The 23,674-nt window shown below is 43.3% G+C and overlaps 1 protein-coding gene across 1 annotated transcript in view; it reads left to right on the top strand.

The window, feature by feature from the left end:
• COL22A1 (collagen type XXII alpha 1 chain) overlaps positions 1 to 23,674 on the top strand; it is a gene marked incomplete at both ends in the record, with an annotated part of 226,292 nt that overhangs the window by 80,913 nt on the left and 121,705 nt on the right. The window contains 7 exons of the mRNA XM_082015057.1: positions 3,855 to 3,978; positions 6,473 to 6,748; positions 7,853 to 7,933; positions 8,551 to 8,664; positions 9,667 to 9,711; positions 15,005 to 15,058; positions 15,868 to 15,903. Coding sequence (XP_081871183.1) covers positions 3,855 to 3,978; positions 6,473 to 6,748; positions 7,853 to 7,933; positions 8,551 to 8,664; positions 9,667 to 9,711; positions 15,005 to 15,058; positions 15,868 to 15,903 — 730 coding nt within the window. The remainder of the gene's footprint in view (positions 1 to 3,854; positions 3,979 to 6,472; positions 6,749 to 7,852; positions 7,934 to 8,550; positions 8,665 to 9,666; positions 9,712 to 15,004; positions 15,059 to 15,867; positions 15,904 to 23,674) is intronic.

The following is a 23,674-nucleotide window of genomic DNA, read 5'->3' on the forward strand; positions in this document are numbered from 1 at the left end:
CCAAGGAGCTGGCAGAGTGCTCCCTGTAGGTACCAGGCATCTAGCAAAGCTCCATAATATGGATCATCAGTTCAATTCAGCCTTGGGTGAAAGAAGGAAATAAAACATTTCTGGGGACTGCAATTCCTGCCCTTGGATTCTTAAGTAAAGCTGAGCTTCTAGATGGAGATCACTTTTTAGTGAGGAAATAAATGAAAACTCATAAACAGAGTTTTTGTTATTTATGCAGTAATGCATCTCCGTAAAAGATGCAGGGACCAAGGACTTCAGAAACAGCTTTTATCATATCTTCAGAGCAGTGAGAGTGTCTTTAGATTTGCTTTTGACACTAAACCTTTCTCTATTGGGAACTTGCAGCCAGTTCTTCGTTGTCTTTAGAAATCAGTTGAGGGTGACAGGTAATAGGTCATTATAGCTTTCTATCAGTTTAAATCTACCTGATGGGCCATTTCTCAGTCTCTGTGTGATGAGGTGTGGCCAGACTCACAAGGATATTTAGCTACCTAACTCCCAGTTATTTTTGTGGGCATTAAGCATCTGAAAACCCTTTTTGAATTTAAGCTGGCATGGTGATGTTCCTGTTCCCAGCTCAGAGGTACCTAGAAAGACTGTCTTAGCACAGGGGCCAGCAGTTGGCTCTTCCAGATTTGGTTGTAGGTTGTCACGCCCAAGGCTCAGTGTGGTATCATGGGGGACTAATTTCAACCACATGCTCCTATACCTCCCTGCTCAGCAAAGCAATGATGCCACAGTCACAGCCACAGCCTTTAATTTGTACTTGGAATGAAACACACCTGCATATGCGGAGTTGAAAAACCATTGGGGAAAGGCAGCCTTGAAAGTATGTGTCCTGCTGCTGTTGATGTGATGATAGTAAGCGTGCTTTGGATCAGGAGGAGAACAAAACACCCTCAGAGCTGTAACTCCACTACCTTGTGCCACCACTGTATTAACTGAGGAGCCACTTCACTGTTTGCTTTTCATTCAGTAGCAGGCTGGAGTTGGTGATAGGCTGTAACTAGGAAAGTAGTTCAGATTTGTGTATTGGACACTGTGTGCGCCCAAAATTCGAATCAGAATTCTAAAGGACAGGACAGAGAGTGAACTCATTTATCCAGTTGTGACAGTGAAGATAGGTGGTGAGGAGTGAGTGAAGGTAAATGCAATAGGCATGTGTGCTGAAAAGGCAGAGTTTGAGGAGCTGACCCCCAGGGAAATGGCCCCACTGGCAGCACTCTCATGTAGAAACATCCATGGTTTTTGTTCAAGAGGATGGAGTGATAAGCAACGCCTCTTCAACTATCAACATTGCCACCTTGCTGAAGTTTCTTGAAGAGGTGGATGTTAAAAGCTGAAACATGCATCATCTTCTCTGACAAACTTGGACACAGTGACTGTACAAAGCCTGAGTTTCTGACAGGAAATTTGCATTAAGGCATGTCAATGGTGAAGGAGACCTGGTCGGGTGCCCTGGTGGGAGGGCTGATGTGACTGACCTCTCTCTTGCCAAACAACCCATTAACTTTCTCAGTGGTTTTAAGTGCCCCAGTCATACCAGTGGAATTCACCATAGCAACTCTGCCACAGGAGTGCCAACCAACAAACTTGTTTTGTCATGGAGGGAGGGAGTGTCTGGCTATTTGGTGTGCCATGGGAGAGATGGATTCTGGCGTGAGGTGGATCTGTGACCAGGGAGGGCTATTTTGTGAATAGCTAGTACCAAGAAGTGAGACAGCCTTGTCTGCTCTCCTAAAGAAATGATTTTGTAAAGAAGCTGGTGGGAGCCTGTTTCAGTTTTGTGTTGGAAGACTTCAGAGAGTGCCTGTGTCCCCAGCAGGAAAACCAGCATATAATGGTGTCTGCATGGGCTTTTTATATAGCAAAAGCCACAGTAGTGGATGAAACCACAATGTTCTGAATTTTTAATGTGGCTAAAAAGACAGGAAATTCAAAGCACAGATTAAAAAATGATTTAATATTTTGACATTAGGAAACACTGGCTTTTAACCTTTGCTGTAACTGCAAAACAATGTATTTTGGAAATTTTGAAGATTTTTCCTTTAAACACTATTGAGCACCTCTAGTTTTGTGTGCCTTTGTGCCTGTTTCTGCATAGTGATGTACTATCTCAAATATTCCTTAAGAGAATCTGTCTTCATTGCTTTGCTCTTCATTAATTGCTGCCGCTGTGTTTTGTTTTCTAAGGGGTGCTTATGCCTGACTGCTTAGAAGTCCAGAAGCAAAGACATGATATTTAGGAAGGGCCTTTTTAGGAATGATCAGAGGAGAAGGCTGGTTTGGGCATGAGGAGCAATGAAGTTAATGGGGACTCTTCAGCTGGAAAAAGAGATGGCTTAGAGGCATTATAAGTAGAGTTTTCAAAATCATGAATGACATAAAAAAATAGAAAAAGAATAGGTTCATCGTGTTGTCCCTTATAAGAACTGAGCTAGGTCCTAAACCAACAAGAGGAGGCTCATTATACGGTGAGTAGCAGAGCTGTGTGAGTCCTTGCCAAAGGATGCTGTGGATGTAATAAGTTTACCTGAGTTCAAAGGGAGAAGTCCGTACAAGATAAATCCATAAAAAGTTAAGATTACAATTAGAAATTGTACTTGTCCCTGAATCTAACCACTGGATCCCAAAGAGTTGGAGGCAGCGGGGGGTATGTTTGTTCTGCTCATTCTCATTCTTAGGCATCCAGTAATGGCTAGCGACAAAAAAATAATAATACTGGGTTAGATATCCCTTCTGTCTACCCCTGCATGCTCATGTTACGGTATGTTCTTATGTTGGGGCTGAGTCAAACAGTGCTGGTTTTGGTAACCTCAGACATATGAATGGATTGTGGTGTCACACTGAATATATTTTTGCCTAATATGTATGTAATGTTTGGGTTGAGAAGGTTCACAGTATCATAGAGTATTTTGGGTTGGAAGGGACTACTTAAGGTCATCTAGTCCAACCCCCCCTGCAATAAGCAGGAACATCTTCAACTAGAACCCATTGCTTAGAGCCTCATCCAACATGACCATGAATGTTTCCAGGGACAGGGCATCTACCACCTCTCTGGGCAACCTGTGCCAGTGTTTCACCACCCTCATTACAAAAAAAAAATCTTCTTTTAGTTTAAAACCACTACCCCTTGTCCTATTGCAATAGGCCTGGTTAAAAGTCTATCCCCAAGCACTGAAAGGTTGCAGGAAAGTCTCCCTGGAACATTCTCTTCTTGAGACTGAATAACGCCAACTCTCTCAGCCTTTCTCCATAGGAGAAGTGTTCCATCCCTCTGATCATTCTTGTGGCTCTCCTCTGGACCCGATCGAACAGGTCCATGTCTTTGCTAGAACATGTTCTTCCGTTCTCCCAGTCCATCAGCTGAGGAATATCTTCTTGGGCAGGCATGAGGTGTAGTGCCTGTTTTGGGACATATATTACAATATTTTTTGCTATAACTGTACATTTATAGAGATTTCAGGTGTGCCTGCTCATTGTGAAAAGTCACAGGTCTCCAGTGCATCCAAGAGCACACCTGAATGGTTTACACATTGCATGAACTGAAGCATCAGGTGAAAAACAGCTGCTTTGACGTGATGGATACTAGACTGAAGATTTTCACTTTTTCTTACTTAATTTGAGAGCCATTATTTCAAAAAGGGGTCCTCAAGAACAGAACCACAGAACCATGGCACAAGCTCATGTTCATCTCTCTGCAGGCTGCCAAATACAGCAAATTTTGTAGGAACTATGTGATGCTTTTGTGAAGTGTTGCTGGGACATGCAGAGAGTTTTAGAAGTTTTGCTCTTCCCTGCTAAACCTGATACATTGCTCTTGTTTTCTCTCCTCATACCAGGGACGTATTTCCACAAGGTCTGCCTGATGAATATGCCTTTGTAACTACCTTCAAATTCCGGAAGACTTCCAGGAAAGAAGACTGGTATATTTGGCAGATTATTGACAAGTATGGCATACCACAGGTATGAGGCCCTTTGCAGCCAGCAAGAGCACCCTTGTTTCTCTTCTGTTGCATGAACCAACTTTCTTGCCTTAATCTCCCACTTCTTTTTCCTCGTGGACTAATAAAAATCCTTTTGTCTGTCTTTCAGTTCATTTTGCCAAAAATCCTTTACCTGTAATTCAAACCCTGGAGAAAGGTTTGCGTAACCTTTTTTATTAGCATGCAGATAGATGTTTTAGTTCGAAAGCGGGAGAAAAATATACCATCCTTGCTCTTGAAAACACTGTTAGGTGTTTGATTGTTTTGTTCACATAGTTCTGTTTAGGGAAAATATTTTTCCTGTTTGGAAACAGATAGCCATACAAGATGTACCACAGAGCAGTGAGCTGTGTCAAGTTTTTGCATAGACTTCTAGATATCATGCAAAGGCATTGTGGGTTCCCTACTTAGGATGTGGATGTATCTCCTATTATTGCTCCGCAACCCTGAGTCCTGGCTGCTGCAGAATTTGATCTAATAATAGTTTTTTTCACCTACTCTCAGTTTCTCAGAAGAAAAATTCTATAAGAGTGTAATAAAGTGCTGTCTGTTCCTATACAGCATGTCCTTAGCAGCATGCTATAGTTTAGGGGTTTGAGTGTGCTTGAGGAGGGAGTGGTTTGGATGAACTGTATGTTTTTCTGTTCATTACAAAGATGGTGCTGATGGCAGTACCCGTGACTTTCAACTGGTCTGTCAGCATGGGCTCGTGTAGCCATGGAACACAGTATTGTTGCTTTGGGACTGGTATTCAAAAGGTTTTGGGGAACTCACAGTGAAGGACAGGTGCAGTCTGAGGACTTAGCTAACTGAGTTTCAGACAATGATAAAAGATTCATACGGAAATATCAGCTGCACTTTGTTAAATGAAACATGATTTACTGTGCTACATGATTCCTAATTGCTGCAGAGTGAGAATGTGTATAGCACTCAGTATTTCTTGGATGCAGATGAAAACTTGCACTGTTTAGGTGTGGAGAGAAAAAAACACTCAAGTTTCTCAGTAATATTTTCAAAAGTACCTTAAATTGTGGTGCCAGAAGTGCCTTAGAGCCTCATGAACCTTGTTTCATGTCAAATTGGTAGTGGTTTGGCCACTACATTGCAGACCTGCAGAGCTTACAGACTGCAGACACTTCTGAGCTAACGCTGATCCGAGCTGGCATTTCCAGGCAGCATGGTGCTCAGCTGCATGGAGGTGTTGGGTCAGACCTGGAGTCAGCCTGCCCTGGGCTAGTTACATCAGACACGGCTTGGTGCCGATGTGGCCAAACTCATTCCGGCTCTGCAGCTTGCGGACTCACTCTTTGTTCCCGTGGCTCTGCGCTTTGCTCTGTTCCCTGCTGCTTGCTCATAACTGCCTGATTTTGATAAAAGAAGAAATCAATTTGTAAATGAACGAAAAGTATAATGTCTTCAAAAGCCTATTTTTGCCAGATCCATAACTTGCAATGTGGTGAGAGCGTGTAGCAAGATGCTGTTAGGAATGGCTTGTGGGATGAGAAAGGCAGAGACAGGTAGAGGGGGAAAGATGGAAGGAGGCAGGGGTGGGATTTTGATTCTGCAGCAATCAAGTGGCGTGACATGATTTAATACAGAATTAAAAAGGACTATTTTTTCCACTTTCACTTGAAAATGCTTTGCTTAAGAACAGTCACTTAGGACCTCATATCCTGTGTGTTACACTTGATTATTTTAGGCAGAAAGGAAGACATTCGAGGCCATCTGTCCTTAAACCCTTCTAACTTTCCCATATCCCTAGGCATTGTCTCTTCTATTTCTCATTAACCGGATTAGGCCAGGAACCAGTCTTCAGCACTGGCTTTAAGTGGCATGGCCTGGCTGTGTTCACACTGTAATACATGGTCCTACGTCTCTTCTACCGTAAGGCTATTGTGTGTTTCAGTTTTCTGTTCAAAGCACCTGAAATAAAGTGTGGGCAGTGCTACAGCTCATCAGATTGGTTTCATACCAGGCAATGAGGAATTTGTCCATGTCCCATGGGACGGTTGAGGACATGTGATGGGTACTAAAGAGCACAGAGCCTGCTGGGAAGTAGTGGAGGAGGGCACAGGATACAGGGATCTAAAACAGTCTTCAGCTTTGTCTATCTGCCTTTGGTAGATGCCTCTGACATGTGCTACTGCCCAGCCATGCCCAAGCGTTGCCTGGGAGACATCAAGGTGGTGTGTGGTGAAACCATGCCAAGGATTGTACTCACAAGAGAAATCTTCAGATGGTCATGGGTCTGCACCCAAACCTGTGCCCTGCCCAGTCTTATTTGCTAGAACAGTTGTAGGCTCCCGGTTCAACTTCATATCTCACACAAAACTCTGTCCTCCGCTTTTTGCGTGGGCTTCTCCCCACATGTTGTACCATCCCTGACTTTGGGGATTCAATTGCAATGGAAGGCAGGCAGAAGGAAGGAGGAGGCTTTGAACTTTACTAGCAAAATAATTTCTGTTTGCCCGTAGGTCTCGATCCGACTGGACGGAGAGAACAAAGCTGTGGAGTACAATGCCATTGGGCTCACCAAGGACGCCGTGAGAGTGGTCTTCCGAAATGCACGAGTCAATGATCTTTTTGACCGCAGCTGGCACAAAATTGCCCTCAGCATTCAGTCAAAGGCTGTCTCACTTTACATAGACTGCAGACTGGTGCAGATGCTGCCTATTGAAGACAGGGAAAATATTGACATTCAAGGAAAGACGGTGATTGGCAAACGCTTGTATGATAGTGTCCCCATTGATGTAAGTACTGTGTGTGCCGATTAGAGCTGGGGTGATGTTCAGCATTGGGTTTGCAGCATGTGAATGGAGTTTTGGGGGGTTCCTGAAGCAGCATCACTGAAACATTATCTGTGTTACGTAGCTAAGGCAGATTGGCATCTTATCGCTTGGTGTCTCAAGACTTGATGTCTTTCTATGTGAGATTATCAGTATCTCTGTAATAGGGATTAAAAATGAGAAATTAATTCAATCTTTCTGTCTAGTCCCAGAATGTTCTACAGTTAAAATCAGAGACAAAATCATCCACAAATACCATCAGACTGGATACTGAACTACTGATCTTGGCATTATGAATGTTTCCACCTGAGATAGGAAGAGATGGAGAAAAAAAGAAAGCTTGTTAACTCAGGAGAGTCATAATATATTCTCAGTTCCTCAGAAAACTGAGGAAAAAAATAATCAGATATTAAATAATTATTAAATAATATTTATTTAATTAATTATATTAATTATTATTAATGAAATATATTAAATCATTCTTGATCCAGTTGAACCAAAGCTGAGAACTGCAGGCTGGACCTCATTGTCTGGTGGCAGTGTTAACCTGGTATAACTTATGCGTGATTGTTCGGTGTTTTGAGACTTGTGTAAACTTTCTCAGCTGTGCAAAATTAATGGAATATGCTTATTAAATGTGCTAATAACATTTCCCATGCAGGGGGAAATGGTCAGAAGATGCAAGGCATAAAAGGAAAAAACCAACCTTTATGTCTAAACGAAATTTTAGGAAGGATGGAAGTGGTCAGAATATGTCTTGTCAGACACAAATTTGGCCAGGACATGGAGATTTGCATGCCTCCTTATTTGTATGAAAACCTGCACCAGAATTTTAATAGGCATATTCTGGGTCTCCTTAGCTCAGCACTCTTGAAGCATGCTGCGGCATTGGGCCATTATTGATATGGAGAGGAGAGAGATTGACTACAGGATCCATAGAATCACTATGAATTTAGCCCCATCTGGCTTTTGTTTGGTTTCACCTGCACAGTTTGTATCTAAGCAAAAAGATATGCGGTCTTTAATAATTTACTGTCTCTGAGACTGTTGCCTCACTTTGTCTTCTAGTTTGATCTTCAGCGGATGGTTATTTACTGTGACTCTCGGCATGCTGAGTTGGAGACCTGCTGTGACATTCCCTCTGGACCAGTAAGTTTCTTTTTGTCATTTATTCATTTTCACATGAACACTCTTCTTTAAAAAAAATTATAATCCCACACTGTCATATGTTCCCTGTCTTATGTAGTAGATTTTAATGATGGTGAAGGAAACCTAACTATATAATTGGTAATGTAGCAGTGCCAGAAAAGGATCACTGCAGAGGTGAGTATGAGGAATTCGAAGTTTCCACATTGCTCTTTCCTTGTCAAACTGTCAGGTGCGACAAAACCCTGAAGTGATGATAGAACAACAAAAATTCAGCAGGAGATATTCAACATGTTTCCCATTGTTTTGGGGGATTTTTTTTTAAGAGCTAAAATGGTACCAGTTGCTGCTTAGTTTCCTGTGCATAGCTCTCATTAGAAACTTCCACCCTCCTTTCACTCTTCTCCTCTCTATCCTGGTTAAAGAGACTTATTTTTCATTTTGCCACAATTTTCCCTGTTGCTTGAATGAATGGCTTTTGTGGGATTTCGTTCCTCACTATGACTCATTTAGCTGTGTGTGTTATCCAGTAATGCCTATGCGGTTTCTCTAATGCGGGTGAAAGAGGAAGCTTTCTTAGCATCAAAGGCTTCATCATGACCTTGAATGTTTGGGTGTAGTGCCAGGTCACGGTCCTGACGGAAGCACCTCCCCTGGAATTGAGGCCCACTGTTGGCAATGAGCAAGTTGGCCACCTCAAGACTGTCAACTGCTCCTGTCCTGCTGGACAAAAGGTGAGCGCTGAGCTGAGTGTTTCATTTGAGACACGCTGGATGGGTTTTGAAATAGGAGTATGACACCATGCAACTGAGTTATAAGAAGGGCTGTATTTGTTTGTGAATCACTTTAAGAGCTAATGGTGGAATGCACTTCATAGAAAGAGCGAGTTATGTGTTATTCACAGGTGGGGTGTCACACAGAATGACACAGACACAAATCACACAGAAACATTAAGGTTGGAAAAGACCTTCAAGATCATCAAGTCCAACCATCAACCCAACACCACCATGCCCACTAAACCATGTCCTGAAATGCCACATCCACACGTTTTTTGAACAGTTCCAGTGATGGTGACTCCACCACCTCCCTGGGCAGCCTGTTCGCATGCTTGACCACTCTCTCAGTGAAGAAATTTTTCCTAATATCCAATCTTGTCCCCTGGCACAACGTCAGGCTATTTCCTCTTGTCCTATCGCTAGTTACTTGGGAGAAGAGACCAACACCCACCTCACCACAACCTCCTTTCAGGTAGTTGTAGAGAGCGATGAGGTCTCCCCTCAGCTTCCTCTTCTCCAGACTGAAGAGGTAACAGCAGTCTGTTAGAGGTCTGTAGAGGTAGCAGGAGTCTTTCCAGGTGTTTTCTCTTTACCTAATTCAGTGATTTTGATCATGCTGGTAGTCCTGGTAACAACCTTGAAAACAAAGTGGTTATTCTTATCCAGCCTAGTTATGTGCATCCTTCTTCAAATAAAAAAGAAGAGATTCTGGAAGTAAATATAAGCACACTCAAAAAATCTCATAGCTTTTAAAAGCACTGAGTTTGCTTATACTGCCTGTGACTGGGACCACTGAGAAGCCAGCTTCACTGTCATTGCTGTTGAGGGCATGTAATTTTTAGTCTGTTCTCCACTAAAAGCTGAAAATATTTTTGTTGACCTCAGTTGCTGTGGGATTGGGCCCCTTGCTCTATTATATAATGAGAAGCCAGTATGTCTAATCATGGTTTTTTGTTTTAGGGGGAGAGAGGTCCAGTTGGCCCTGAAGGTCCTAAAGGTCAAAAGGTCAGTATTATGTGGTAGTTCATTTGTTCAGTAAAAACAACAACAACAACAACAACAACAAAGAAAACAGTTTCAGAAGAAATTGAGGAGTTGATTTTGAGAAATAAGAGTCAGTTTGGCATATGTCTGAGTTCATATAGTTTTGGGTGAGAGTGGGAGTGAAGGAGACTCTGGCCACCTTGTATATTTGCTCTAGGCTTGCATTTGATCTTCTCTGTTGCTGTTTTATGCCACTCTTAGAGTGAGTTCCACAATCTTTTCCTGTAGCTTTTAAACTGTCATTTTTGCAAGTTAGTGTTATTCACTAGGTCATGCACAGCTTTCATAAGTTACCTGGAAAACCATGTGCTGCTTCTGTTCTGTGCCTTGCTCAGCACTACTAGATATCCATAGGTTAGGTAAAAGCCTCCCAGTCACACTCTATAATTTCCTGAGACTAGAGTAAAGGAGTACCCACAATCTGTTATCCTTAGCAAGACTGAGTCATGAGCTGATGTTAAATGCAGGCCACTTTCCTCAGGACTCTTCTTCCTAGTTACCAGGATAGGAGAGCAGTTGTGATCTCTGCTTCAAGTTTCACAGTGCAATCTATATTATCCTGCATATTGTGCAAGCTTCTTTGATATGCACACATATACATTCATCATACGCACATTTTCCTTCTGTGCTTAGTTACAAATAGAGCTGTGAGACAACTGACTTAAGAACACTTCTACTGGAAGAAAACAAAGATTCACAACATTGCTGAAGAGATGAATGTTGGTGGTGTTGGTGGTTTCCAGTTTCACCATCTGTGTGATTAAATAAATGTTTGGGAACAATTTCTATTCAAAACTATTTCCATCTGAATCACTTCTGCAAACTCAGTCACTGAATTTATACCTGTTTAGTGAATAAACTAATTGCATCCCACCAAAAGTTACTCAGTTATTACGAAACACTGTGGGAAGGGAAAAAATTTCTGGGTCTTGGAAGGTCAGACATCCTCAGCAATGTGCTGTGGGTTTTTTTGGCAAGACTTGGTCTGCTCTCTGCAGTGAGAAATTTTGGATGATAATGAGATGTGTTTTGGAGTATGTTTTCTGCTGGCATGAAAGAACATGAGCGCATCAGTGCTCAGATGTGCGTGACTGAAACTGCAGAAAATGTTTCCTTATGCTTCTATGTGTATATAAATAGCAACTTTCTATTTTAATCTGTGACAGCTTAAATAATGATGGGCTGTTTTGAAGAATGGCAGAGCCATGACTGTTGTGATGAGGTTGCAGAAGGACAATGATGTTAATAATAAAAGCACCCTGCAGCAACATCCTGTTGTCTTTCACTGCTTTGACAAGGTCTATGCGCTGGTGAGGATGTCTGTGCTATGTAACACGGCACGTTGCTGGGGTGCAGGAGATACTAGTCGAATACAAAATAGCATATATCCAAGCACAACATCGGCAGGTTTTCTGTAACAGATCCCAAAATGGCTGTCCCACTCCTGCACGTAGATTGTTGAAGAGCTCTGCAGACGTGTGTGACTTTTCCATGGCTGTAGCGGTCTGAGACTTACATACAGTAAGGACTGTGTCACAATCTCAGGGAGCTGGAGATGATGCCGTTTCAGTCCAGGCTCTGACAATGATTTGGTACAAATGTGATAATCTGAGGCAAATTACTCACCTTCCCTCTCTGATAAATAAGGCAAGGAATAGATTCTGCTCCTGACTTGCAAAGATGTTGTGGTTAAATAATATACACCACACTTGACAGCAATTCTTGCAATGCTATTGCCAAGGACCATATTTTCACAGTCCCTGCTCTACATGCAGGAACTAATATTTCTCTCCTCCTCTCTCTTTCTGAGCTACCCATGCTGGCCATGAGGAAGAAAGTGAATGCTATTTGCAACTCCACAATATTACCACCTGGTAAGGTGGTAAGGAAAGACTAAGACCCCACAAAAATATGAGTGGTTTCTGCATTCTGTGGTTGTAAGTGTCCATAATATGTTTTAGGATCATTCAACTTGGCTCCTCATTTCTAAGGTGCATGGATCGTGTTTTAAAACTTCGTTGTTGTGTAATGAGGAGGGCTGTAAAGCTTTTTTAAGGCAACACATGTCAAAGATTTCTATTTTTTACTTGAATCCAAGAGCTGGGTCTTCAAGAAACGCTAAAAAAAAATCAAAATATCTCAACTATACTCTTAAGTTTGCTTAGAACAGGCTAACAAGTGAGCACAGCATAAGAAAAGACCAAACTTTAATTGAATAAACAGAGAGGTGGGAGTAAACAAATTAATAAGGAAAGAAATTATCAGAAAAAGGTGGAAATAGAGTGACATTAGGACTCTGAGTCAAAATTTATCATTTTTTCTATAGACATCATCACTACTGAACATCTCTTATTTGGGATGAATTGCAAGCTGAAATCTACCGCTAAATAACTGGGGCTCAAGGGGTATTTAGGTATCCTTGAGCACTATCCAAAAATATTTTACAGGCTGATAGTGAGAAATGCCCTGTGAGAGACTATATGGCCGTATAAGAACCCAGGAAAGCAGCTGGTTCAGCCGTATCAGAAAAACAGCACAGAGCTGGTGGGAGTCACCTGGGAAATGAGTCCTCCCAGGGGATGCTAACAGGGAGAGTGGTCAGTGTTAAAAAAAACAAAACATCCTCCTTTGCCCCAAAACAGGGATCTCTGGAGAGATTGACAACAGCAGGAGGAATGTGAAGCTCCTCTAAGCTAAGACAGTTCTGGGTTTGGTTTGGTTTTGCTTTCCCTAGACCAGTAGTAGCTGGTAGCTTTTTCCCTCTTTATCCAAAGAAGGAATAATGGCTATGTGGTTCTTTCTATTTTCTTTTAAAAAAAGGTCAGTTTGAGGGTCTGTTAAGTAAGGTGAATGTGGCTGTCATCTATCTCAGTTGAAGATGGAGGGGCTGGTGCTCAGGCTCTGCTATCCTGTGCTCCCATAGCATATTCCTTTTTTGGGGGGAGAAGGTTTGGACAGGCTTTTCTTGCAGTATCATCTGACCAGTGGAAATATTCAAAGTGCACAACCAGTGTAGGCAGATAATGAGCTTCTGTTCCTCTCTAAGTGTCCAAAGGCAGGGCAAAGCAGGAGCGCTTGCAGTTATTAGAAAAAGTGAAAAAACCCCTCAGAGATGAACACCTCTGCCTCGATCATCCATGCTGCCAAACTGAAGGTTATGCACGGAGGCACAGCATACATGTTTTGGAAGGAGATACAGTACAAGACGGTACTGGGGAGGAGTGAGGCAGGAAATAGCTTTGAAAGAATTGGCTGACATGCCTGAAGCTGGATCCTATTGATAAATTTTAGACGACAGCCCAGGATACTTTATTTTCCTTCTGTACTTGCTGGGCACGCTGTGTTGTTTGCAGGCAGCCAGGCTGGCTGGCTGGGGCACTGGGCTGGTGGTCAGCAGGCTTCTGCTTTCTTCCAGCACTGCTACTGATCTGAGTTTAGAGAAAATCACTTCTCTCTGAGATCTGTTTCTGTCCACATCATAGAAATGACATTACTTAGCTGCCTTTGGGAATTCTGTGAAGTCCAGCGTATTAGACATGCTCTAGTGGGATGTAGTTTTTTCTCCAAATTAGAAAGGAGTTTTGACGTACTTTAAATGACTTAAAAGGGATGGTTGCATAAAAACTTTTATGAATTTTGCCACAGCCTACTTGAATTGACTGTGACATAGTTTTTGCATATATGCTACTTGCTCTGTGAGGTTTCTTTCTTTTGGCAAAAAAATGATAAAAGTTAAAGACAGACACTTTCTTACTTCCTGAGCTTTCAAAAGCCTATCTTCATCTGAGGAAAAGAAGTGTGATCTCGACAAATGTTTCAGCGTGTGGTGCAGCTAAGCACATTTTTTGGGGGCATAGATCAGGAAAAATTAAATAGAGGCACAAAAGTAAATCCCACTGTGGTCCATGTGGGGAAATTTGGGGAGTACAGGGGTCACTGGATTTATTACTCTGTGGTACTAGAGGATCCTGCTCCAGGTCTGAGACTTTTTCCACTTGATGCCATACCTGCACTGAAGTCCAAAGTGCCCAAACTCCCTACAGGCAAAAGATGGGAGGTACAAACAGATGAGGATGTTGTATTTGTTAGTGATGGATGGGGAGCTCAGCACAGCATATTTCTGGTATACACCTTTGGGGTGAGAATCAGGCAGGAGCTAGGCAGAGGTGTGTAGGCAGAGGATTCTGCTCTCCAGCAGCTCTTGGTGCTCAAGGAATTGGAGGAACTGCTGCCAGCACTGCACATAGCCTTAAACTAATCTTAGCTGTGGGTATGTCCTCTGCTGGTCCTTCCCGTGTTGTGACTGTGCAGCAGTATGTGACAATGATTTGCAGGTACTTTTTCTGCACTTGCTGTTTTTGTCACCACTTTTAGTTCTGTATCTGATGAATATTTATGAAATTATGCATCTTCTTTGATTTTTTATCCCTTCCACCCCTGTCATTTTTAGGAGACAAGTGAAGAAAATGTTTTGTTTGGTTTTTTATTGACAATTTTTTTTTCCTCCCTATGTATTTGCATCTCCAGTTTTCATTCCTTTACCCATCATAACTTGTATATGTTCAGCTGCCATTTTTTCCTGTACTCCCTTCCCTCTCTTCCAGTGGAGCAATCAAGAAGAGTGACACTGTCTGTGTTGCACAATTCTGCGAAGGAAGGGAGGAGTTAATCGATCATGAAAATTTAGCGTGAATGAAAACAATGGGGTTTGAATTTTTTTTTAAGTAGCACTAAAGTCTTGACAGTGTTTACATGTTTATTTTTTCCATATTTTAGGTGTGTACCCTCTAGGTCTTATGCAAACCACCCTTCCAAGTCCTTTCTGGCTTAATAGAAAATAAGGACTTTGGAAGTACCTCACAAGAGAAAGCTCTCTGCCTTGCCAGTGCACCCTGAAGGCTTCTAGCAATAGTTCCATATTAAAAATAGAATAGAAAATCAATATGAGAACTTGGACATTCAAGTCAGTGTAAATGCAGTGAGGTACACCCGGTCCTTATGGCAGGAGCTGAAATCTTGATGGTAGAGACTGGTGGGACCAGAAGTGTCCACAATCTCAGTCAAACTTTTCTTGCACTGCTTCCCAAAAAATCAATGCAATGGAAAGCTGACCACAAAATACAAACACTAATGTGGTATACTTCACAAATGAGTCCAACATGAGAGTGTAAGAGGAAATCTCATCCGTTATTTCTGTGCTTGTCAAGAAAGGAATGAAATAACTCTGTGGTATTAACACCCTTTCTTTTTCAAGGGAGAAACTGGCAGCCAAGGGCTTCCTGGACTCAGAGGAGAAAAAGGAGAGTCAGTAAGTAAGAAATATTAGAATAATTATATATAAGGAAATGGAAATACAAGTAGTTGTTTTATCCTTATGGTGAGAATTTTCTCACAATGTCAGTGTGCCCTGTTGAATATGTTCCCTCTGCTGGACCTTTATCCCAGGGGAAAGTTGATCATTCTGGCATCCAATAGCATTTCCTGGAGGGAGGGAAATGGGTGAGTTCATCCCTGAATACAGCTGATAACTGACTTAGTATTGGCCTTCTAATTAAACTATGTACCTTGGGTGTACTTGATAATAGCACAGCTGCACATCCAACAGAGACAGTATGAGGCAACTGAACACAAGGAAGATGCAAATCTCTCTCAAATCGTTTGCATTCAGATGACCAAGATACAGCTTTCTCCAGCTGCAATTAATGCAAATGCCAGACGGAGTTTTTAGGCAAAAAAATCTTTAACCCTATGTAAAATTCATTCTAATAAGAGTTGTTGGCATCTTTGATTTTGGAAATGTAATATAAGACTCTTCCCTGAATAGAAAATAAGATGTTTTCCTGGCTGCAGCATGAAAATTGGAGATAGGTTTTCCATTTTAATTTGACACTGAATTGTTATCAAGGAATTATGCCCAAAAGAAAATTACTTTCCCTATAGTAGCTGTTCTGCGACTTGTGTGTGTATATATATATATAGAGAGAGAGAGATGTGATCTATATGGATAGATAGAAATATCTCAGATATATAACAAGGAAAACATGAAATATATATTTGTGGTGGTTTTTGACAACCTTGCTATCAAGTGTACTTTCTCCCCCCTTCTTTCATTTCTAGGGCAGAGCCTATGGCAGAGGAGAAAAAGGAGAAAAGGTAAAATCTAATCCTTCATTGGACTAATTAAAAGAGAGTCGCTTGCTGTTGCCTTCTGTAGCTCAGAGGTTGCTTCTGTAGTGCACAGGATGCAAGAGATGTGATACAGTTGGATCTTTCTGGGGAACTTTTACACTGTGTTATGCCTCCTTCTGCAGAAAAAGTTTTAAGTGTTCATTGTTTTTCCCCTTCATGTTCTTTAAGTTTCCTTTGTGCATTGGCCATGTAAAATTCTATCAAACTGAAATCATAATCTTTGCTTTGTGTAAGCAACAGTGAGTTCATGGAGGATAATGCAGTAAAGCAACTGGCTGGAAGGATGAAAAACAAAGGGAAAGTATCATTTTGAATGTATTGAATTTTCAACAGGATTAAATTTGTGTCATAAGGAGAATTCCACACTGTTTCTTTTCATAGGATATTTTCATTAATAACCTGAATGACAAAAGTTGGAATATTTTCTTACTGTAAATATTAGGCAGGACAGAGTATTAAGACTTAGAGGTTAAAACTGATGATACAGAATAACCACTGAAAATTGCTAGGTTATCTGTCTTGGAAAATATGTTCAATGGTGATTAACAATGGGAAACAAGTAGCATGACTGGACTAATTTGCATGAAAAAAGATGTTGGTTTCCAGGCAATTCTGGCTGCAAACTTCCCATTCCCCACAACAAAATGAGACTGCAGACCTAAACTGGAGAGAAGTAGCTCTTTCTCTCTAGCTCCATATCACACCTGGTTGTGGGTGTTTTTCTTATCACCAAAATGAAATTTCAAGTTGTTGGAGAACAATGGAAAAAGAATGACAGGAAGGTCTAGGAGATAAATACATATATTAAGGAAAAAGTCATGGTTCATACTGAAAAAGGGATTAAGAATCTGTGGAGCTGTTTTCCAGGGGGTCTGTGGCTACCTGATTGCTCAGGGAATTTAAAATAATATTGGATTGTGGTCTGAAAGGAAGAATGCTGCACTAGCGAGAACATGACATTTATAGCCATTGCATCTTCTCATTTGTTCTTTCTATGATTATGATATATTGATTGTATATAGTGGCAATGCATCATAGGAAATTACAATCTAAATGAGGATTGCTCATGGCAGGAAATATTATTGAGCTTGGATAGAGACATGGGGACTATAAAGCACACATTTCTACATCCATCTTCCTGCAGTCCTCCCACTGACAGTCACTATTTACCCTTTGAGGCTCAGGATTCAGCCTTTGGAAACCAGCTCGTGTTTGGCAGGTGGTGAGAGTCAGCAGTCTGATGGGAAACATAGTGTTTACAATAGGAGTTGTGCTGCAGTTGAAGCAAGATTTTGTTTTCTTATGTTTTGATCTCGGCAGAAAGGTGTCAGAAACCATCACTTCATCTGTATTATTGTCATGCCTAAAAGAACAGATCTGCAAATCTGGATTGGAGGGGAAAAAAAATAAAAAGACCCCACAGAATGTGCAGAACTTTGATTGGGGTAGCCAAACAACACTGACTGGCCAAAATGAATGTGTAGGCATGGAGATCCCTGAGTTTATGACCAGCTTGTTTTGTTTATTTGGTACTCATGCCAGACAAGGAAGCTTGTCCTCCTCTGTGGAGGAAGTGTATTTGGAACACTCTCTAATAGTTTGATGTCCTTCTTATATTGAGGCTTCCAAAACTGCACACAACACTTGAGGTGGGGCTGCACCAATACAGTGTAGAGTGGGACAGTCACCTCCCTCAACCAGCCAGCGATGCTGTGCTTGATGCACCCCAGGACACGGTTGGCTGTTTTGGCTGCCAGGGCACGCTGTTGACTCGTATTCAACTTGCCATCAACCCAAACCCCCAAATCTCTTTCCACAGGGCTGCTCTGCAGCCTCTCGTCCCCCAACTTGTATGTATAACCAGGATCATACCATCCCAGGTGGAGCATCTGGCACTTGCTTTTCTTAAATATCATATGGTTGGTGATTGACCTGCTCTTCAGTCTGTCTAAATCTCTCTGTAAGGCCTCTCTACCCTTGAGGGAGTCCACAGCTCCTCCTAGTTTAGTATCATTGGCAAACTTACTTAATGTACATTCAATTTGTAGAATGTACATTCATTTATAGAAACATTAAAGAGCACTGGCCCTAAAATTGAGTCCTGGGGAACCCCACCGGTGACTGTCTGCTAGCATGATGTAACCCCATTTACTGAAACTCTTTGAGCCTGACCCATCATCCAATTGTTCACACAATATATTATGGCCTTGTCTAGCTACGTGCTGGACACTTTGTCCAGAAGGACACTGTGAGAAGCAGTATCAAAGGCTTTGCTAAAATCCTTTGGGGACAGACTTTTTAGCAGGGCCTGTTGCAATAGGAGAAGAGGTAATAGTTTTAAACTAAAAGAGGGTAGATTTAGACTAGATATGAGGAAGAAATTTTTTGCAATGAGAGTGGTGAAACACTGGCACAGGTTGCCCAGGGAGGTGGGCATGGAAACATTCCAGGTCAGGTTGGACGGGGCTCTGAGCAACTAGATCTAGTTGAAGGTGTCCCTGCTCATTGCAGGGGTGTTGGACTAGATGCCCTTTAAAGGTCCCTTCCAACCCAAACTATTCTATGATTCTGTGATCCACAATCAACCATATCTACTAACTTCCCATGGTCAACTAGGTGGGTCACCTTGCCATAAAAGGAAATTAAGTTAGTTAAGCAGTACTTTCCCTTTGTGGACCTGTGCTGTCTATGACTAATGACTGCATTGTCTCTCAAGTGTTTTTCAGTAACTCCCAGAATAACCTTTTCCATAAGGCATGAAGTGAGACAGACAGGTCTGTAAGTACCAGGATCTTCCTTCTTTCCCTTCTTGGAGATTGCTACAACATTCGCCAGCTTCCAGTCAGCTGGGACTTGTCCAGACTTCTAAGACCAGTGAAAAAAGATGGAGAGAGGTCCTGCAATAACATCAGCCAGCTCTTTCGCTGCCCTGGGATGAATCCCATTAGGCTCCGTAGGCTTATTTGTATCCAGCTGGAGCAGCAAGCCTCAAGCAAGTTCAGGCAGGGAGTTTATCAATCTTATCATTGCAGTCTACAACTTCTTCCAACACAGGGCTCCAGAGGTCTCAGGGCCCATCATCAGCATTGAAAACAGAGATGAAGGCAGCATTAAACATCTCTGCTTTGTCTATGTCCCTATTTGTGAGGTGACTGACCTCATCAAGCAATGGACCAATGTTATCTCTGATCCTCCTTTTGTTGTTAACATATTTTAAAAGCCCTTTTTGTTGTCCTTCCAAGTGCTGGCCAACTGGAACTCTAATTGAGCTTTGGTGAACAGTGTCTCTGTAGTCCTCCAGTGTCACCTGTCCTTACTTCCAATGGTCATACACTTTCCCTTTCCACCTAAGTTCTAGAAGATGATCCCTCAGCCAAACTGTCCTTCTGCCCTGCTTGCTTGACTTCTGACACTTTGGAATTGCCTGCTCCTGCATTCCTAAGAGGTGACTCTTAAACAATAACCATCATTCATGGACCCCAGTGCTTTCAAAAACAGATTCCCAGGAGATCCTTCAGCAGCATGAATTCTGCTCTCCCCATATCCAGGTGTGAAGTTTTGCTGGCAGTTTTTCTCCTATCACCAATGATCTGATTCAGATCAGCTTCTTCGTGGTCACTTTGACCAAGAGCACCACTTCACCCACAAGTCCCTCTCTGTTTTGAAACAACAAATCTAGGAGGGCACCTTTCCTAGTCATCTCCCTTAGTACCTGCACCAAGGAGTTATCTTCTGTGTGCTTCAGAAATTTCCTGGACATGTTTGTGTCCACTGTATGATATTGCCAGTTGATGTCTGGGAAGTTAAAATCAGCGATAAGGACAAGGGCAGTTGATTTAGAGATAACCCTTACTTCCCTGTAGAATGATTCATTAGTGCCATCGTCCTGGCTGGGTGGTCAATAGTAGACTCCTGCAAAATCCCCTTTATTTGCTTTTGCCTTAGTTCTTACCCAGTTGATCTCAACTGTGTCATTGCCAACTGTAAGCGCCATATAATCCAATTCCTCCCTTACGTACAGTGCCACCCCCGCCTCTCCTGACCTGCCTTTTGCTGCTGAAGAGCCTATAACCATCCATCACAGCACCCCAGTCACAGGACTCATCCCACCAGGTTTTGCTTATGTCAATGATGTCATAGCTCTGGGAATGGGCCAAAGCTTCCAGCTCCTCTTGTTTATTCCTCATGCTGTGTGCATCAGTACAAGGACATTTCATATGTGCTCCAGTGCACTCAGCACATCATGGAGCAGGACCTCGCTAGCACACCATCCCTCAAACACTGGCGTGCCACCCCCGAACATATCATCTCTAGTGAGCCTCATTTTATCTCTTTTCCTCTTCAAATCGAGTTTAAAGCTCTTTCGATAAGCCCTGCTAACTCCTGCGCAAAGATCTTTTCCCCCTTTGAGACAGGTGTACCTCATCTGTCACAAGCAGGCCTGGTGTTGTGTAGATCGACTTGTGATTGAAAAACCTCAAATTCTGTCGATGACACCACTCATGGAGCCAGGTCTGCAGGGTCTTCTTGTTTCTTCCCTCATCATTCCCTGCAACTGGAAGGACAGAGGAGCACACTGCTTGTGCTTCTGATCCCTTAACCAGTCGTCTCAAGGACCTGAAGTCTCTCTTGATCACCCATGGACTTCTTATTGCAACTTCATCATTGCCTACGTGAAAAATTAATAATGCATAATAATCTGAGGGCCGTACCAAGAAGTTTTCTCACCGCATCTTTAACCTGGGCCCCACAGAGACAGCAGACTTCCCTTAGAAATGGGTCGACATATTGGGCCTTCTATTCCCCACAAAAGACGGTCTCCAATGACAATGACTCATCTTTTTTCCTTTATGGAAGCAGTTTTGACAGAGGGTGTAGCCCAACTTAACCTTGGTAACACCTCCAAGGTGGTGAACCATTGTCCTCATCACGCTTCAGTTCCACTTGCAGACCCTCGTACCCATCATGCCAGGGCAGCTGGGAAGGTGGGGTGGTCATGGAGGAGATGTGCCTGCTGCACTGGGCAGGAACTCGTTGCCGTTGCCCCCATCCCTTAAGCCGCCATGTTCAGCTGGGTGCAGAGAGGACAAGGACTCCTCCGTACCCTGTGTCCTGTCTGCCTGACAGGCCTGTCCCAGGGAAGGCGGGTGCAGTCTCCATAGTCTGTCTCCCTCTCGCACTCCCTGGTGCTCCCCAGCCTGCTCCCCTCCTCCCGGAGCTCTGTCCCCGAGCGGAGGAGCTCCTCTCCCCGGGCGCACCTCCCGCAGCCGCGCTGGCTGCTGCGTCCGGCCCTGGCGTGAGAGCAGGGCGCAGCCGGCAGCCCAGCACCGGGCTGGCAGCGCGGTCCCGCCGAGCTCTGCCGGGGAAGCGGCGTCGGTCGTGGTGGGGGCAGAGCTCAGAGAGGACCGGGCCTGCTGCCAGGTAGATGCCGTTGCTCCTCGGTTGTGCCCACAGAGCTTCAGTGCCCTCCCGCGCGCCCTTCGCACGGACTGTCACTAGCACTCCCCAGGGGTTCCTTTTATCCATGTGAGGGCTCAACCGCCATTGCTTCTGGCCCTGCCCAGGTCTCCTCAGCCACTGTGGCACAAGCTGTGGGCTCCCGGTGGGTCCCTCCACTCCCCTCGGCTTCCCCTGGTTCAGGAAACCCCGCTGTGCCCCACGCTGGAGCGCTGCGCTGCCGACGGTGCTGGCGCTGGTGCCGCTCGCCTCGGTGACATGTTTGTGTGCGTAATTTTTGCCAAACGCAAAAGATCATGTTCTGGGCCAGACTTTAGGTGCAAAGGTGGGCCTTCAGCTGCAGAAAGGGCAGGACTGTGGGTGGGGGGGATCAGCCGTGCAGGCCGTGTGCACATGACGGATCACTATTGCGTGTAGTACCGTGTCCGTGTCCTGGCATCAGAAGAAGTGCCTATGAGAGAGAAGTAGCCAGAACCACAGGGAGCTGGGATGCAAGTGCCTGCAGTGCTAGCTGCCATCTACCCTCCTGAAAAAAAGACAAGAGCCTGTGAAATGAAACCCTTCACGGGCAGAACACCTGGAAGGAGAGGATTCGCGTGTCTCCTTTCTGTTTGCCTGCTGCGCTTGCAGTGGCTGCATGAGCGTGAATTCTCTTTTTTCACTCTGGCTGTGACAGCTTTATGTTTCCTTGAGTTTTATGGGTATGGGCCAGTGCTAGGAAACTGCATCAGAGATGCTGGACTTCAAATAGCTGCAGTCCGTGCAATCATTGCTGTGCATGTGCTGTGGGCTTCTTCATAAGCGCCAAGGCTCACATCCTACACGTTGATAGAATAAAGTTATCTCACCTTTGCAAAAACTGAGATGACAAGATTAAAATCATCCCCTTATTATAGTATTGCTCATCAGCTGTGCTACTGCCAAACACCTGCCAGGTCGTGCTTTTGCCAAGTATTGTGTGTAGGGGCAATTATGTGAGGTCTGAGGCATTATTAAAGGGCAAATACTGTGCTTTTCCAGGAGGACAGCAGAGGCAGTGGTCTTGCTTCTCCAGGCCATTACCTCAGTTATATCACTAAGTTAAAGCCAAAATGATGCTTGTATTAGAACACATAACATGCCAAGCACATAATTAGTGGTAAACCAAAAGATAATAGCAGCTGTGGCTAAAAACCAATTCGTGTCGACGTGAGGTCTTGTGTGACTTTGAAAACCAGGAAATTCACTGTCATGGCTCAAGCAACAGCCCTGGCAGCTCATGTTCTGCCAGGCCTAAATAACTCAGCCTGATAGAGGATGCTTTTTATGTGCAAAAACATGCATGTGCAGACCAAATACTTGTGCATAGATAGAAAAAAAGAAAATAACATAAGGCATCTACAGGTGCTCATGTAAACTTCTCTCAAGTGGATTTCCTGGTTAGGTGTAATTCAGCTGCCACTGTTCTGTATTGAGTCTGAAATTTCTACTGTTGACTGTCATCTTTGAGCTCTTGGAGTGTTTAATCCCTGTGGCATTAGATATATTCTGTTATATTTCTACTCATAAATGCGTGCCCCTTTACTGTGTGTTCATTCACTTGTTTTGCATGCACTTATATTATTGAACTGGTTATTATACATGGGCAAATATCCAATTCTATAACACAATCACCATGAAAGGTAATGTTTTGGCTTTATTTCCTGGGTTATTCAAATGGATATTTGCTAGACCAGATGGCCTGGTCCTGCAAGGGTTATAACTCAAATCTTCAAGCATCTGTTGATCCAAGAGGAGTAGGTGCAAGAGAGGAGTGAGGGCAGAAGGAACAGCTGTAGAGCATTTCTGAGGATGATTCAAGCAAGACGGGGTTTCAGTGACTCTTGATCAAAGTCACGGAAATCATGTTTGACAAGGGAGGTTCTGTAGACTGAGACCTGCATTCCTGGGGCCCAGCCATCCACAGCATGAGCCAGCCTGCCCTTCTCATGCCTCTGTACGAAGCTGATCATAGGGGTTTTCAAAAACTTACACCCTTGTCTTGCAAGGTACAGAATATTATGCAATGGTGCTGAGCCACCCTTCTAACATCCCGAAGGCCAACGGCAGTGAGAAGGCTCTGCAGGTGGGAAGGTGATGACTTTGGACAGGTTATGATGAGAATCTGTCAAACTTTGAGTGGTATGGAGATACCAGTAGGAAATTATTTTTCACTGTTTCTTCTGTTGTAAAGCTAAGGGGAAGCTGTCCTGGTTTCAGCCAGGGTAGAGTTAATTTTCTTCATAGAAGCTAGCGTGAG

This window comes from Phaethon aethereus (assembly GCF_964289735.1).
Source record: "Phaethon aethereus genome assembly, chromosome: 2".
Lineage (NCBI taxonomy): Eukaryota > Metazoa > Chordata > Aves > Phaethontiformes > Phaethontidae > Phaethon > Phaethon aethereus.